This window comes from Cornus florida, unplaced genomic scaffold, assembly GCF_030987335.1.
Source record: "Cornus florida cultivar Cherokee Brave unplaced genomic scaffold, ASM3098733v1 CherokeeBrave_3.0.0_Hap2_Chr09, whole genome shotgun sequence".
Classification (NCBI taxonomy): Eukaryota; Viridiplantae; Streptophyta; class Magnoliopsida; order Cornales; family Cornaceae; genus Cornus; species Cornus florida.
Window position 1 is genome coordinate 27,297,671 of NW_026775579.1, and position 17,768 is coordinate 27,315,438.

Consider the following 17,768-nt stretch of genomic DNA (forward strand, 5'->3'; position numbering starts at 1 on the left):
TTTCACGCATAATACATTGTATTATATAACTTTTCTGTAGAATTTCAAATGGGGTAATAAATTAGATGAACTTAGCCCATATATGCAACAATCTTCCGTTTATACCATTGCTTCTAGCTTAGCTGAGGTACATATTAAAGAGTAATTGAAGGCTTAGAAAATGTGCTTTCCAGTTGGTAACTTATTCCACATGACATCATTATTAAGAGTCAGTCAACCCAAGGTCGTCGCCTCTTCTTCATCGGCGTAGACAATGGGTCAGCCCAAGGTAGTTGTTCCTATGAATCTACCTCAAATCAATCTATAATTTGACACATCTCCATACTCCACCCAGCCATTGCCCTCTTGTAACAAACCCGCAATGAAATTTCAAATAGATAAGCCATTCCACCACCAACTTCTTTCTAATTTCCAACTTTTGTTCACTTCCATCATCATCCTTGTGTTGCTTTCTTTTACCCATTTCAGTGCTTGTGATTCTTCTTCTTCTGCGACCCCAAGAGAAAAGGAAAGGGAGGCTCTTTTAAAGTGGAAAGCCAGTCTTCACAATCAAACCCAATCTCTAATTCTCTCCTCTTGGGCTCCAAACACCAGCAGCAGCCCTTGCAATTGGGTTGGGATTTATTGCAAAAAGGGTAATGGAAGTGTCACCCACATACGCCTTTCCAGTGTTGGTTTAAGAGGTACACTTCACTATCTCAACTTCTCATGCTTCCCTCATCTCCATAGCATTGATCTTTATAACAATTCACTCTACGGGGCTATCCCCAAGCATATCACTAGCCTTTCCAAGCTCACCGATCTTGACTTGTCTTCTAATTATCTCTCTGGACCAATTCCATCTGAGATAGGGAAACTGAGGTCTCTCAATGGGATATCACTCGCAATGAATAGTCTCACAGGTCCAATCCCAGCTACAATGTGGAACTTGACCAACTTGACCCGTCTATACCTTTATAGTAACAAACTTTCTGGATCCATCTCTCCAGAAATTGGGACGCTAAAATCTCTTATAGATTTGCAATTGGCAGGAAACAATATAGCAGGTTCAATTCCTGCAACTATAGGAAATTTGCTCCACTTAACCAGTTTAATCCTTTCTCAAAATAAACTCTGTGGACCCATCCCTCAAGAAATTGGAAGGCTGAGCTCTCTTGTCAGTCTCCAGTTGTCCTCGAACAACTTCTCAGGTCCAATACCAAGTTGGTTGGGAAATTTATGCAACTTAACCGAATTGTACCTAGACCGAAATCAACTCTATGGATCCATTCCATCCACTATTGGGAATCTGACCAAGCTCTTCGATTTGAATTTGTACACTAATCTATTGTCTGGTTCTATCCCACGAGAATTAGGAAGGCTGAAACTCCTCGAGTATCTATACTTGTATGCAAATAGATTCACTGGCTCTATACCTACAGAGTTCAATAATCTTACCCATTTGAAAGAGTTGGAATTATCTGAGAACGAGCTTACTGGTCATTTACCGCATAACATATGCATTAGTGGAACACTTCAAAATTTCAGTGCAAATAGCAACAATCTCACAGGTCCAATCCCTGAGAGCTTGAAAAATTGCACTAGTTTATATAGAGTTAGGCTTGAAAGAAACCAACTTTCTGGAAATATATCAGAAAATTTCGACATATATCCAAAATTGGATTATATCGATTTGAGTGATAATAAAATGTACGGTGAGTTTTCTGGTAAATGGGGCCAGTGCCACAATCTAACAAGCTTAAGAGTGGCCAACAACAATATTTCTGGTGAGATACCACCTGAATTAGGAAATGCAACTCAGCTACGTGTACTTGTCATCTCTTCAAACCGTCTCATTGGGGAAATTCCAAAGAGTTTAGGAAGGTTAACCTCATTGATAAACCTTAATTTAAGCAACAACCGGCTTTCAGGCAACATTCCTTTGGAAATTGTTGAGCTATCAGACTTGGCACATCTTAACTTGGCAGCAAACAATCTAAGTGGCTCAATTCCTGAACGATTAGGGGAGTGTGTGAATCTATTATCCTTGAATTTGAGCAGAAATGTTCTTACTGAAGGTATTCCTTCTAGCATAGGCAATTTACACTCTCTTGAAAATCTTGATGTCAGCCATAATTTACTAAAATGGGAAATACCACACCCTATTGGACAATTGGAGAAGTTAGAGGCATTGAATCTCTCTCACAATAAGCTCTCTGGATCCATTCCATTCACTTTTGAAGGCATGTTAAGTTTGACTTCTGTTGATGTATCATACAATCAGTTGCAGGGTCCTGTTCCGAAAAATAAAGCCTTTCAAGAGGCTCCGTTTAGTGCATTCACAAATAATAAAGGTTTGTGCGGAAATGCCACTGGTTTGAAGGCTTGCGCCACCACAATGAGCAATGAAGCTCATAAGGGAGAGAATGGAAACAAACTTATGATTTTGATTATAGTTCCTGTCTTGAGCATTTTGCTTCTTTCATTTGTGGTTGTTGGGATTTTCAATCTTTACCCAAAAGTGCACAGCGTAGTAAATGAGCCCAAAAGAGTAACCAATGGGAATTTGTTTGCAATATGGAGCTATGATGGGAAAATGGTGTATGAGAACGTCATTGAAGCGACAGAGGACTTTAGCTCTGATTATTGCATTGGGGTAGGAGGATCAGCAAGTGTTTATAAAGCTCAGTTGCCGAGTGGTCAAGTTTTTGCTGTGAAGAAACTTCATGCCCCAGAAGATGGCGTACATGCTAATGATCAGAATGGTTTTACAAGTGAAATCCGAACATTAACAGAAATACGTCATCGAAATATTGTGAAGCTTTATGGTTTTTGTTCACACCCACGACACTCATTTTTGGTTTACGAGTTTTTTGAAGCGGGAAGTTTGCAGAAGATCCTGAGCAGGACTGAAGAACAAGCCTTGGAGGAGTGTGGATGGATTAAGAGAGTGAATGTGGTTAAAGATGTGGCAGATGCTTTGTGTTATATGCATCATGATTGTTCACCTCCTATAGTTCATCGGGACATATCAAGCAAGAATGTTTTGTTAGATTCTGAATATGTGGCTCACATCTCTGACTTTGGCACCGCTAGGCTTCTAAATCTCAACTCTTCCAATTGGACTTCATTTGCAGGCACCTTTGGGTACGCTGCTCCAGGTATTTTTTATTTTTTTATCGTTTTTTGAAACGCTTCATCTTAAATAGTTGCTTGAATGAACAAAGGTTATATATTAAATGTTTATAATCTTCGTATCTTTATATTTAAAATTTTGTTTGGCTTAAAAATGTATTATATAGTTTCTCCATGTCCTAATTCTAGGAACTTTTATCACTTGTTGGATGTACAGCCATGAATATTCTGCTCTAAAGTTATACCACAACAAAAAACATAGTCTTTGTGCCAACTACTTGGGGTCATCTAGATTAATAATATTTTTTTATTCCACTCTATATATACTACCTTAAGCCAAACCACATATTATTGTTAGGGCTGCAAGTTGGGCTAACCCAACCCAGCCCAGCCTCAACCCACCCTCAACCCGAATCGGGTTGAGTTGGGTTAACCTAAATTGTAACCAACATGGGTTGTGGTCATAACCCGAACTAAATTTTTTCGAGCGAGTTGGGCCGGGTTGACGGGTTAAGTTTTTTTTTTTATATAATTTTTTTTTTTGGAAATTTATATATAATATATATATATGTATATTATATATTTTTGATTATTTTATTATTAGATATATATATATATATATATATATATTTTTTTTTTTTTAGGGCAAATCGTTTTAGCCTCACCAATCGCCGCCTCCATCTCTCTTCTCCTTCTCAACTCTGAACTTGCCTTCTCTCTCTCTTTCTCTCTCTGCAACTGCAAAGTACTAAATCTACAAGAATCAGAATTTCAAAACCTATATATTTCAGTTTATCTATCTGTTGCAATAATCAAAAGTTCAAAACCTATTACCTATATGAAAACCCATATCGGCATATCATTTCATATTGTTCAAAAAATCAAAACCCATATCTTTCAACTTGCCATCAACCCCCAATATATATATATATATATATATATATATATATATATATATATATATAAATGGTAGTGTTTGTTATAGTTGTGACGGGTTGATAATTTTGGAAGCAACATTTTGAAGTTTATAAAAATATGTATATATATAAATGGTAGTGTTGAGTACGAAAGGTGAAGAGTAGAATCTCTGTTTTGGGGGGATTAGATTTTCTGAGAAATTAAAACAAAAAAGCTCTATTTGGAAGACATTTTGTACAGAAGAAGATTGTAGATTACCCAAGAGGTAGCAGAAAATGGTTATTCCCTTTTTCATATTTCGGCCTCCCCAATCGCCTCCACCTCCAGGTCTCATTCTCAACTCTCTCTCTCTCTCTCTCTGTAACTACAAACTACAAAATCTACAAGAATCAGAAGTTCAAAACCCATATATTTTTCAGATCTGTCTGCAAGAATCAAAAGTTCAAAACCCATATATTTCAGATCATTTCAGATTGTTCAAAAAATCAAAACCTAACCCGAAAGAGAAAGAGAAAGATTGATGATGACCAGAAGGTCTTTGAAAATGTAGAAAGAGAAAGAAGAGAGACCGAGAGAGAAAGAGGATGAAGAGAGAGGAGAGAGGAGAAAGAAGATAGAGAAAGAGGCGGTGGATCTGAGGGACGGCGGTGGCGGTGGCAAGTACGGCGGCAGAGAGAGAGAGAGAAATGAGAAATTTTTTTTTTTTTTATTTGGGTTTCGGGTTGAGCCCGAGACCAACCCAAATATGTCTGGGTTTTGACAAAACCCAACCCGAACATCACCCGATTTGTAAATTATATGTTCAAATTTAAAAAATTTTGGGTTGGGCTGGGTTAGCCCACCCAAGTTGCAGCCCTAATTATCGTATTTTTTTTGTCTAATTCTACCCATGTTAACTTTTGTCTTCCCATTCTGCGAGAATTAGCCTCAATATGGATTATGTCATGCACTCTTCTTCGTGCACATGACCAAACCATCCTAACCGATCTTCTCGTTTAGTCATGCTATGTAATACCCTGATTTTAAAAGAATAGTCTCGGTATTTTTTTAAAAATTATTTTAATTGCATTTAATTATTTAGTTGATTTCTTGGCTAATTGTTTACTTGTTTATTTGATTTAATTATTTGTTAAATGTGTTAATTGATTTAATTGTTTAAATGAAATTGTGTGTGATGATGTGTATTTATTTAGGAATTTAATTGTTTTATTTTATTTTTATTTTCATATTTTTAAGGAATTGGATATGGATAGTAGTAATGGACCAACTAATTGGGCTCCATGGACTACTTGGATAAGGGGTTTAATGGGTACGGAAAATTACCCATGTATATGTATATTTAATAAATATATATATATATATATATATATAAGGAAAGTATATATATTTATATATTACATATAAAAAGGATTACACATCGATTATACGTACCATATATTTTAGTTACCTTTTTAGTATTTAGATTTTATTTATTTTATTTATTATTAGTTGGGATTGGATAGGGAAAATGATTAGGGTTATTTTAGTTGTCTATAAATATATAACTCTAAGGTTGAAAAAGGGGTTAGAAAATAAATCACGTAATTTATTTTAGAGAGAGAAAGAAGGAAGACGAAGTATGAGGAAAAGGAAGAAGGAGGTTAGGGCTTTTTATCAAATCCCTAAAGGCAAGTTTTAATTCTTCTCTTCTCCTTTGATTCATATCCTATGCATGCTAGATTAATTATAGGTTCTGTAAATAAACTAATTGGATCAAATTTTATGAATTAATTTAAAATTTAAAATTCATGTTTTAATAATTGGATTTAATTCTTTTATTTCACCGAATTTAGCACTAATCTTGGTTTTAATTTAATTTATCTATTTGTTTTCTCACATGAATTAATTGTAGTGTGAATCAGTTGGGATATATATATTGAATTGTTGTTTTAAAACAAAAGGGCGTGCCGAACGGGGTGAATTTGTGTTGGCAGGAATCAGTTGTTACCATAATTATGGAATTAAATATTTTGTTTCTTTAATAGACTGGGCAAGCCGAACGAGAAAAGAAAAAAAATACTATGCCGCCACACATGCAACTAAGTGCACCAGATTGTTTGTTGTAGTTTGTAATTGAAATTTTACTTATTTTATTGCTTTGTCTTCATAAGGCACACGTTACACGAGGAGGAAAACAAGCAACAATTACAAACTGATATTCTATATGTGTTAGGAATGAATCTTGTACATGGAAAAAAATAATAATAATGATTAGTTATGCATTAAATATTTTTAAATGTTATTTTGATTAATGGTAGAATATTAAATTAATATTTATTATTTTTGATTGATGGATCGGAATTAAATATTTATTTAATTCAATTAGAATCATTAAGAATTGGAATGCATGATTTAAGTTTACATGCTTAGTATGGAATTTAATTAATTTTAAAAGGATAAATTAATTAAATATTGTTGGATTAAATTATTTTAGTCAGGTGTTTAGATTTAAATTAATTTAATCAGAACATAGAGATGTATAATTTAGTTGAGATGCATGTTAATTTCTTGTAATGTAAATTAAAATGCATGCTACTTAGAATTGATATTTTTGCTCAAGAAAATGCAAAGGATGTATATATGATTATATCATGTTTATTTGGATTATTAGATGTAAATATTAATTATATTATCCTTGGATTGGAAATTTTTATTTGGTTATGATATGGATTAATGCACCATTATGGGATGGGGGCATATTAGGGACGGATTAACTTAAGAGTTAAGTCCTACCTATTTTTAATAAGGGAACGCATTAACCATAGTGTTAAGTCCTACTTATTCGTGTCAGGTCAACGGAATAGTTGGATGACATATTTTTATTAAATAATAATTGGATAGTTTATTTTGATGGTTGGATAGGACGGATTTTAAATATATAATTATACGCCATGATATGAGCTTAAGTCTCAGGATCAGTGGTTAGGGTGCGTATATTGCCCGGGATGTGTAGCTAGATATAGTATAGTTGTGTACCCTGGTAGGCCTAGGTACTCATGCCCACTATATGTACGTTTTGCATGTTGCCTACTATTCAGGTTGAGACAACTCTATAATCTAGTGAGGTTCCTTTAGTGTGTATATATCTATATATGGACTATTTAGATATTGTTGAATTAATTAGGATGCGTACGTGTATCGGGTCTCTGTTTGGGATGTAGTAGATTAGAACTTGTATGTGGGCCTGACCCACCATTATTTTTCAGGTGTTCGTCAGTTCCGATCTTAGAGATTGTTCGTGCCAAGCAGAGACAGTCATTCACTCTTCCGACTCTACGTATGACTCTTCTTCATGATTTAATTATTAGTTTTATTTCAGTTAGGATATTATTAGGGGTCCACAATATGGATTCCCGAATTGTAATTTAATTAATCACTGGTATCAGAGGATTGGAGGATTTTATTATTGGATTTTAATTATTTTTATTTGATGATTATTTATTTAGTTTACTTTTCAGCTTATTTATTTATTCTTAATTCATCTTGTATTCCAATGCTTATTTAAATATTAATTGTTTGATATCCCTTGTATTCTGTGCTGGGACTTGATCATCCGTGGCTCTGGGTATCACAGTTGGTATCAGAGCACTCCAGGTTCAAGTGTCTCTCGGGATCTATCGTTTTAAGACTTCCGCGTAGCGTATTCTTTTATTTAGAGCCTAAGATTAGGATTCCTTGTATTCTTTACGGTTCGGTTAAATCGTACTAATGTCTGTCTTTCTATGTTAACAGAATGGTTAACGCTAGAAGAAGACGGGACAATCAGAGAAACAGGCAACGAAGGGAGGCGGCTCGTAGGCAGCGTCAGGAGGATGAGGGTCAGTTCTATGAGGAGCATGAGGAAGTTCAGCAGACTCGGGATCAAGGAGGAGATCCAAAGTTTCCTCCTCACATCATTGACCTTATTACTCGGGCTATAAAAGCAGGGGTAACCGCTGCACTTCGGAATCAGCCTCAAGTACAGTCGGCACCGTTACCTGCACCGGTTGTTCGGATTGATACTTGGGAGAAGGCTAGGAGTTCTTTCACAAAGGGGAGCCCACCTGAGTTCACAGGCTCCACCGATGCGAGAGCAGCTCATTAGCGGAAACAAGACATCGAGCGACATCTTTGCTTGGTTCAGTGCACAGAGGTTCAGAAGCAGATGCTTGCTACCTTCAAGCTAGTTGGGGATGCATTACAATGGTGGGAGTCAGTTACCACCGCAGCGGAGAGGATGGCATTGACTTACGATCAGTTCAGTGCACGCTTTGATGAAAAATATTTCCCTTTTGCAATCAGGGCAGCCATGAAGACTGAGTTTCTTAATCTGCAGCAGGGGAACATGACAGTAGCGGAGTATGAGCAGCAGTTCACACGCTTGTCTCTCTTTGCACCGGAGGAGGTGGATACAGAGGAGAAGAAGCGCAACAGTTTCGTCAAGGGACTGATGTGGTCTATCAAGAGAGCTATTACGGGTAGTCCAGCCTATACTACTTATGCTCAAGTGGTAGACGCCGCTCTACAGCAGTATCAGTTGACCGTGGATTTCAGACAGGCCAAGGGTGAGAAGCGGGGTGATCGAGACTCTGCTAATCAGTCAGCTGAGAAAGGGAATAGGAATGGACACTGACAGAATGACAGGGGCAAATTCCAGGGACATCAGCCTTGGAAGAAGCACAAGGGTGGTTCAGATGCTCAGCAGAATGGGGCACCTATTCAGAGGCAGTAGAATGGGGGACCACAGGCAGGATAGGGTCAGCCACAGGCTAACCGACAGAGGAAGCCATTTGGTACTTTCCAAGGTAGTTGCTATACTTATGGAGAGTATGGTCACACTTCCAGGCAGTGTCCTACAGTAAGACAGAGACAGAGACAGAGACAGGGACAACATGTGCAGCAGGGGCAGAGGGCACCAGTGCCTTTACCAGCTCCACAGGTTCCACGGATTCAGGGACAGACATATCCGGCTTTACCAGCGCCGCCGCATCCTCAGGGACAGGCATCGCAGCAGTTATATTATGGCAGGGTGTACAACCCCATGCCACATAATATGCAGGCACCTCAAGCTGTTGAGGGTAAGTTTCCTATTCATGATTTACTTGGACGTGTTTTATTTGATACGGGTGCTACACACTCATTTGTAGCTAGGTCATTTGTTACTTTGTCTAGGATGATGACTAGGGTGTGCAGTACACCACATGGAATTTCTACACCGTTAGGCAATACAACCATTCTTCATGAAAGTGATGGGCCTGTGACACCAGATATTGGTTGTAATACCCCGATATTGTAAAAAGGATTTCTTAATTAAATTAATTTATATTATATTATTATTATTATTTTTAAGTGATTTGTTTTATTTAATTAAGTGCGTAGGTAAATTGTATTGTTTTAATTAAATTATATATTTTGTAATTTTATTTGTTAAATTTATACGGTGTTTGATTTGTGGAATGCTAGTTAGTGAAGTGTTTATTTGATTTGCGTGATTTTATGTTGGTGTACCTTTATTGTTAATTATTGGTAGCTATTAAATTTAATTTCATTATTTTAGGTATTTAAGTTATTTGTATTGGGATTAAAGGAAGTTGGACCAACGGATGTGGTATTGGGCTTGAAGGAAGCCTTGTTGGGTTAATTGGTAAAGGCCCGTGGTTGTGAGGATATTTAATAATTATCTTTGCATAATTATACCTATATAATTACATGTGTATATTAATTCATTATTAAATCATGTGGAGGGGTATATATGTCAATATAATTATATATTGATATATATAGGTATATATAATTTATTTAACTAATGGTTATATATGGAAGGTAATATATATATGTTTATAGTAAAATATATGTATGTATATATATTATTTAAAAGATAAATATTATTTATTTTATATGATAATCCTAATGGGAAAAGGATTTAGTTAAAAGATAAATATTATTTATTTTATATGATAATCCTAATGGGAAAAGGATTTAGTTTTTGTATGTATATAAATAGACACATAAGACTCTAGGGTTAGGAGTTTTTCCACGTTAGAAAAATAAGAGAATTAGAGAGAGAAGAAGAAGGGCTAACGAAGAGGAGGCCGGATCAAAGAACGTAAGAGGAGACCGGATTTGGAAAAGAAAAGGCGAGTTCCTCTCTACTTCTCCTCTTAGAACTCATAAACTTATCACCTTGATTATCGAAATTATAATTTTATTTTATTAAATTAAATTATTATTCAGATTGGAGGAGCATATTTATTCTTTACAAAATTATAGAATTAAACATGTGAATATATGTATGCATTGTTCTGATAATTTAGATCTTGTAGGTGAGGTTAGGTTAATTAAATTTTATTTTTTCTAAAATTTTTATATTTTGCGTTAACCTTGTGTAGCATGATTAATTAAATTAAATGGATTTTAATTTAATTGTATATGTTCATTTATGCCCAAAATAATAAATAGAGCTTTTAGGATTTTTCTGAGATTTTCTGAACAATTTCTGAAATTAATTTATATTTTTAATGTTAATTTAGAAATTCTTATATATATATATATATGTTAAATTGTTTAACAAACACACTGGAGGCGGCTAGTATTTGCGCATCAATAGGATTTTTATCCAGTGTGGTCGCGTACGTAGGAAAAGGGTGCACTCGTTGATCTAGGCCATAGGATTAATTTTATTTAGTTGGATTGATCTGGTGTGATGCGGTCCATTGTAAGTTGATACACATGCGACATCAATGGTTAGATGTAGTTGATTAAGGGAGAGGATCCAGTGCATCGCGGCTTACCAAGAGCACCAAACAACAACCAATTAGGAGCTGCCAACACGCGCCGAGAGTGGCTCAGGCGCGTGAGGGCACGTGCAGGCGCGTGGACGCGCCTGCCGGTAAGGGGAAGCGCGTGGAGGCGCGTGGGAGTAGTCTAGGGCTAGGTGGCGGCGCGTGAAGGCGCATGGGGATGCGTGTGAGGTCCTGGAAAGTTGCTTGAGACTCCGGTGAAGTTCCAGTATTTATCTTAAGCTTGTTAGGGTTAAAATTAATCATTAGAGGGTGTGTTCTTGATATTTTGAGGGCCTCAGAGTGTTACTAAGATACCTAGTAGCATTTAGTGGTATAAATATAATTAATTAAATATTTTTGCAATGAAAGGAGGTGTATATATGTGTATATATATGTAGATATGATTTTAAATAGTCAACGATTGGTATGGAATGTATGATACACACATATATATATATTACAAAATATATGTGTATATATATATTATTTAAGATTATTAAATATTATAAATCTTGTTTGGTATGACTTGATTCTTGTATGGTATGGTTGATTTAAAATCGTAATAGATACACGGTTATTAAATTAAGGACATGCTTATTATATGGATGTGAAGTCTATGTATAAGTATACCTAGAGTTAAGTTTAAAATTAATACATGGTTGAATTGTAGGCATGGATGAGTTGCCAAAGGCTTTGATATACTGCCTTATTGGTTATGAATAAATTTCATATATGGGAAGCATGGTTGAATTGCTAATTAATTGTAAAAGTAAATATATTGAAGGAAGCATGGTTGAATTGCTAGTATATAAATAAATATATTTATAAATGGTATGGTTGATTTGCCGGTGCATATTTAAATTGCTATATGTGTAGATGACTAAATTACTGTTTCGGATGGAGTTAAGGTGAGTGGGGTTTACTTTATGAGAAAATTATAAAAGGGGGGGCTTGGTCTAGGTATGACTAATAATTAATTATTGGTGAGTGGTTTTGACAATTTAATGCCCTATTAACTGGTAGGATTCGTGCACTAGATATATAAGTATTTATATATATTTATAGCATCGTATATTAAAGTTAAAGCTTATTTAGGGATGGTTTTGGTAAAGATGATCTGTTTATTGGTTTTCAGAGGCTTGGTAGAGAGAACTTGCTCGTAGGGTTTAACCCGCGATTTATTTTTCAGGTTGTAGAAGGTCAAGTCTCAAGGTTGAGGATCCGCAGCTGGAGGACTTATCCATTCCTTCTATTTACTTAAAAGTAGGATATTAGTTTTGTTTCAGTTGATATTAGTACTTAATTGGTTGAAATTCTAAATAGTAACTTTTGGTTAAGGGGTCCTTGAGTTACGAGATTCCCGAGTTGTAACCATTTGGAAGTTATTAATGGATTTACTATTAATAGGATTTCTTCAGCGTTTTATTTTATTCTTTATTTCATTTTGTAATCCGTGCTTGTTTAAATACTTTAATTGGTTTGATATCCCCTGATTTTGTGCGCGGACTTGATCAACCCGTGTTCCGAAATTAGGGGGTATTACAGTTGGTATCAGAGCACTCCAGGTTCAAGTGTCCCTAGGGTGTCTTTCGTTATGTGAATTCCGCTTTGTGTACTCGTTTCTTTAGAGCTTAAGTTTAGGATACATTGTATTCCTTTACGGTCCGTTAAAATCGTACTGATGTCTGTCGTTCTATGTTAACAGCATGGTTAACACTGGAAGAGGACAGAATCTGAACCGTCGACAGAGGAGAGCTGTACGTAGGCAGCAAGAACACCTGCAACGTCAGCAAATGGAGGAAGAGCAGCAACGACTTGAGTTTCAGGATGAGGGTCAGCTTCAGGAGGAGCAAGAGGAAGTTCAGGCTCCGGCTCAGGGCAGGGATCTAGAGTATCCTCCTCACATCAATGACCTCATTGCTCGGGCTATAGAAGCTGGGGTAGCAGCTGTACTTCGGAATCAGCCTCAGGTACAGCCGGCACCGTTACCAGCACCGATTGTTCAGACTGATACTTGGGAGAAGGCCAGGAGTTCTTTCACAAAAGGGAGTCCACCTGAGTTCACGGGCTCCACGGATGCGAGAGCAGTTCACCAGTGGAAACAGGACATTGAGCGACATCTTCGCTTGGTTCAGTGCACAGAGGTTCAGAAGCAGATGCTTGCTACCTTCAAGCTAGTTGGGGATGCACTACAGTGGTGGGAGTCAGTTACCACCATAGAGGAGAGGATGGCATTGACTTATGATGAGTTCAGTGCACGCTTTGAAGAAAAGTATTTCCCTTATGCAGTTAGGGCAGCCATGAAGACTGAATTTCTTAATCTGCAGCAAGGGAACATGACAGTGGTGGAGTATGAACAGCAGTTCACACGCTTATCTCTCTTTGCACCGGAGGAGGTGGATACAGAGGAGAAGAAGCGCAACAGTTTTGTCAAGGGACTGATGTGGTCTATCAAGAGAGCTATTACTGGTAGTCCAGCCTACACTACTTATGCTCAAGTGGTGGACGCAGCTTTGCAGCTTTATCAACTGAATGAGGATTTCAGACAGACTAGGGCTGAGAAGCGGGGTGGCAAAGATTTTGCTAATCAGCCAGCTGCGAAAGTGAATGATAATGGGAACCGACAGAATGACAAGGGCAGATTCCAGGGCCAGCAGCCTTGGAAGAAGCACAAGGGTAATTCAGAAGTTCAGAGAGAGGGAGTTTCCACTCAGCAGACTGGAGCACCTTAGACTGGACTGGGACAGCTACAGGGTAATCACCAGGAGGGGCAGTCAAGTATATTTAGGGGTCATTACTATAAGTGTGGAGATTATGGGCATTCAGCCAAACGGTGTCCTGGGTTGGCTCAGAAACAGCATGGGCAACAGGGACAGTGGCAACCATTACCTACTCCACAGATTCCACGTGTGCAGGCTCAGACATTTTCGGCCTTACCAGCACCACCGCCACCACAGGGACAGCCTATATAGCAGTTGCATCAGGGTATGGTGTACAATGCCACACCTTGCAATGCATGGGTACCTCAGAAGAATTGAGGTATGTTTTTTTTTATTTCAAGGTAGATGTAGAAATGACTTAGTAGATATAAGTGCATCATGTTCATTAGTATCTGGATGGTTTTGGCTTATGATGGTGATATATATTTAGACATATATATACAAATCATTGACTGTTAGTATATTACACCACTAAGTGTTTAAGTAATTTACACAATTGTGAGCATTTTATTATAGATATTTACATATTAAATATCTTACATGGCAAACAGTGGAATAAGGGAAAATGAAAGTTTGGGACAAATAATCAAAATTTCATTTCATGGATTCGTGAATTCCGAGGACGAAATTCCTTTTATTAGGGGGGAAGAATGTAATACCCCGATATTGTAAAAAGGATTTCTTAATTAAATTAATTTATATTATATTATTATTATTATTTTTAAGTGATTTGTTTTATTTAATTAAGTGCGTAGGTAAATTGTATTGTTTTAATTAAATTATATATTTTGTAATTTTATTTGTTAAATTTATACGGTGTTTGATTTGTAGAATGCTAGTTAGTGAAGTGTTTATTTGATTTGCGTGATTTTATGTTGGTGTACCTTTATTGTTAATTATTGGTAGCTATTAAATTTAATTTCATTATTTTAGGTATTTAAGTTATTTGTATTGGGATTAAAGGAAGTTGGACCAACGGATGTGGTATTGGGCTTGAAGGAAGCCTTGTTGGGTTAATTGGTAAAGGCCCGTGGTTGTGAGGATATTTAATAATTATCTTTGCATAATTATACCTATATAATTACATGTGTATATTAATTCATTATTAAATCATGTGGAGGGGTATATATGTCAATATAATTATATATTGATATATATAGGTATATATAATTTATTTAACTAATGGTTATATATGGAAGGTAATATATATATGTTTATAGTAAAATATATGTATGTATATATATTATTTAAAAGATAAATATTATTTATTTTATATGATAATCCTAATGGGAAAAGGATTTAGTTAAAAGATAAATATTATTTATTTTATATGATAATCCTAATGGGAAAAGGATTTAGTTTTTGTATGTATATAAATAGACACATAAGACTCTAGGGTTAGGAGTTTTTCCACGTTAGAAAAATAAGAGAATTAGAGAGAGAAGAAGAAGGGCTAACGAAGAGGAGGCCGGATCAAAGAACGTAAGAGGAGACCGGATTTGGAAAAGAAAAGGCGAGTTCCTCTCTACTTCTCCTCTTAGAACTCATAAACTTATCACCTTGATTATCGAAATTATAATTTTATTTTATTAAATTAAATTATTATTCAGATTGGAGGAGAATATTTATTCTTTACAAAATTATAGAATTAAACATGTGAATATATGTATGCATTGTTCTGATAATTTAGATCTTGTAGGTGAGGTTAGGTTAATTAAATTTTATTTTTTCTAAAATTTTTATATTTTGCGTTAACCTTGTGTAGCACGATTAATTAAATTAAATGGATTTTAATTTAATTGTATATGTTCATTTATGCCCAAAATAATAAATAGAGCTTTTGGGATTTTTCTGAGATTTTCTGAACAATTTCTGAAATTAATTTATATTTTTAATGTTAATTTAGAAATTCTTATATATATATATATATATATATATATATATATGTTAAATTGTTTAACAAACACACTGGAGGCGGCTAGTATTTGCGCATCAATAGGATTTTTATCCAGTGTGGTCGCGTACGTAGGAAAAGGGTGCACTCGTTGATCTAGGCCATAGGATTAATTTTATTTAGTTGGATTGATCTGGTGTGATGCGGTCCATTGTAAGTTGATACACATGCGACATCAATGGTTAGATGTAGTTGATTAAGGGAGAGGATCCAGTGCATCGCAGCTTACCAAGAGCACCAAACAACAACCAATTAGGAGCTGCCAACACGCGCCGAGAGTGGCTCAGGCGCGTGCAGGCGCGTGGACGCGCCTGCCGGTAAGGGGAAGCGCGTGGAGGCGCGTGGGAGTAGTCTAGGGCTAGGTGGCGGCGCGTGAAGGCGCGTGGGGATGCGTGTGAGGTCCTGGAAAGTTGCTTGAGACTCCGGTGAAGTTCCAGTATTTATCTTAAGCTTGTTAGGGTTAAAATTAATCATTAGAGGGTGTATTCTTGATATTTTGAGAGCCTCAGAGTGTTACTAAGATACCTAGTAGCATTTAGTGGTATAAATATAATTAATTAAATATTTTTGCAATGAAAGGAGGTGTATATATGTGTATATATATGTAGATATGATTTTAAATAGTCAACGATTGGTATGGAATGTATGATACACACATATATATATATATTACAAAATATATGTGTATATATATATTATTTAAGATTATTAAATATTATAAATCTTGTTTGGTATGACTTGATTCTTGTATGGTATGGTTGATTTAAAATCGTAATAGATACACGGTTATTAAATTAAGGACATGCTTATTATATGGATGTGAAGTCTATGTATAAGTATACCTAGAGTTAAGTTTAAAATTAATACATGGTTGAATTGTAGGCATGGATGAGTTGCCAAAGGCTTTGATATACTGCCTTATTGGTTATGAATAAATTTCATATATGGGAAGCATGGTTGAATTGCTAATTAATTGTAAAAGTAAATATATTGAAGGAAGCATGGTTGAATTGCTAGTATATAAATAAATATATTTATAAATGGTATGGTTGATTTGCCGGTGCATATTTAAATTGCTATATGTGTAGATGACTAAATTACTGTTTAGGATGGAGTTAAGGTGAGTGGGGTTTACTTTATGAGAAAATTATAAAAGGGGGGGCTTGGTCTAGGTATGACTAATAATTAATTATTGGTGAGTGGTTTTGACAATTTAATGCCCTATTAACTGGTAGGATTCGTGCACTAGATATATAAGTATTTATATATATTTGTAGCATCGTATATTAAAGTTAAAGCTTATTTAGGGATGGTTTTGGTAAAGATGATCTGTTTATTGGTTTTCAGAGGCTTGGTAGAGAGAACTTGCTCGTAGGGTTTAACCCGCGATTTATTTTTCAGGTTGTAGAAGGTCAAGTCTCAAGGTTGAGGATCCGCAGCTGGAGGACTTATCCATTCCTTCTATTTACTTAAAAGTAGGATATTAGTTTTGTTTCAGTTGATATTAGTACTTAATTGGTTGAAATTCTAAATAGTAACTTTTGGTTAAGGGGTCCTTGAGTTACGGGATTCCCGAGTTGTAACCATTTGGAAGTTATTAATGGATTTACTATTAATAGGATTTCTTCAGCGTTTTATTTTATTCTTTATTTCATTTTGTAATCCGTGCTTGTTTAAATACTTTAATTGGTTTGATATCCCCTGATTTTGTGCGCGGACTTGATCAACCCGTGTTCCGAAATTAGGGGGTATTACATTGGTAGACTCAGATTTCTAGCCAATCTATTGGTCCTGGACATACACACTTATGACGTGATACTTGGGATGGATTGGTTATCGCATTACCATGCCCAAGTTAATTGTTATGATAGGTCAGTTATTTTCACCATACCTGGTCAGGACATGTACGTCGTCGCTATGCCGCGTTCTAAGGGGATCACTAGCACCTATTTGTTTCATATGGAGGAGGAAACGGATGAGGGGACTACTGTATTATTGGATAACATACCAATTGTACAGGATTACCCAGATGTATTTCAGGAGATTCCAGGGTTGCCGCCTAGTCGCGAGATCGACTTTGTGATAGACTTAGCTCCAGGCACTACGCCTATTGCTAGGGCACCATATAGGATGGCACCAGTGGAGATGCGCGAGCTGAGGGATCAGATTCAGCAGCTACTCAGCCAGGGTTTCATTCGCAGGAATACTTCACCCTGGGGAGCACCGGTTTTATTTGTGAAGAAGAAGGATGGTTCGCTCTGC

General features: G+C 36.1%; 2 protein-coding genes across 3 annotated transcripts; both read left to right on the plus strand.

The window, feature by feature from the left end:
- Positions 1-235: 235 nt before the first annotated feature.
- LOC132273617 (MDIS1-interacting receptor like kinase 2-like) lies at positions 236-8,008 on the plus strand. Of its 2 annotated transcripts, XM_059774599.1 has the most exons (3): positions 236-3,140; positions 7,278-7,348; positions 7,804-7,869. In XM_059774599.1, the coding sequence occupies exons 1-2, from the start codon at positions 362-364 to the stop codon at positions 7,298-7,300; spliced, it is 2,802 nt and encodes a 933-aa protein (XP_059630582.1). In that variant the 5' UTR covers positions 236-361; the 3' UTR covers positions 7,301-7,348; positions 7,804-7,869. The 2 variants fall into 2 exon arrangements, with proteins under 2 accessions (XP_059630582.1, XP_059630581.1); XM_059774598.1 differs by lacking the exon at positions 7,278-7,348 and having other exon boundaries at positions 7,804-8,008.
- Positions 8,009-11,948: 3,940 nt separating this feature from the next.
- Positions 11,949-17,127, plus strand: LOC132273619 (uncharacterized). Its single transcript, XM_059774600.1, has 2 exons — positions 11,949-13,871; positions 16,908-17,127. Exon 1 carries the CDS (start codon positions 12,539-12,541, stop codon positions 13,562-13,564), a length of 1,026 nt encoding a protein of 341 aa, XP_059630583.1. The 5' UTR covers positions 11,949-12,538; the 3' UTR covers positions 13,565-13,871; positions 16,908-17,127.
- Positions 17,128-17,768: the final 641 nt, after the last annotated feature.

Bases quoted from the DNA above. Each gene is read 5' to 3' on its own strand.
- LOC132273617 (XM_059774598.1), top strand. From the start codon at position 362: ATGAAATTTCAAATAGATAAGCCATTCCACCACCAACTTCTTTCTAAT. The intron at 3,141-7,803 runs GTATTTTTTATT...CTATGTTAACAG, and splicing joins CTTTGGGTACGCTGCTCCAG to AATGGTTAACGCTAGAAGAA.
- LOC132273619 (XM_059774600.1), top strand. From the start codon at position 12,539: ATGGTTAACACTGGAAGAGGACAGAATCTGAACCGTCGACAGAGGAGA.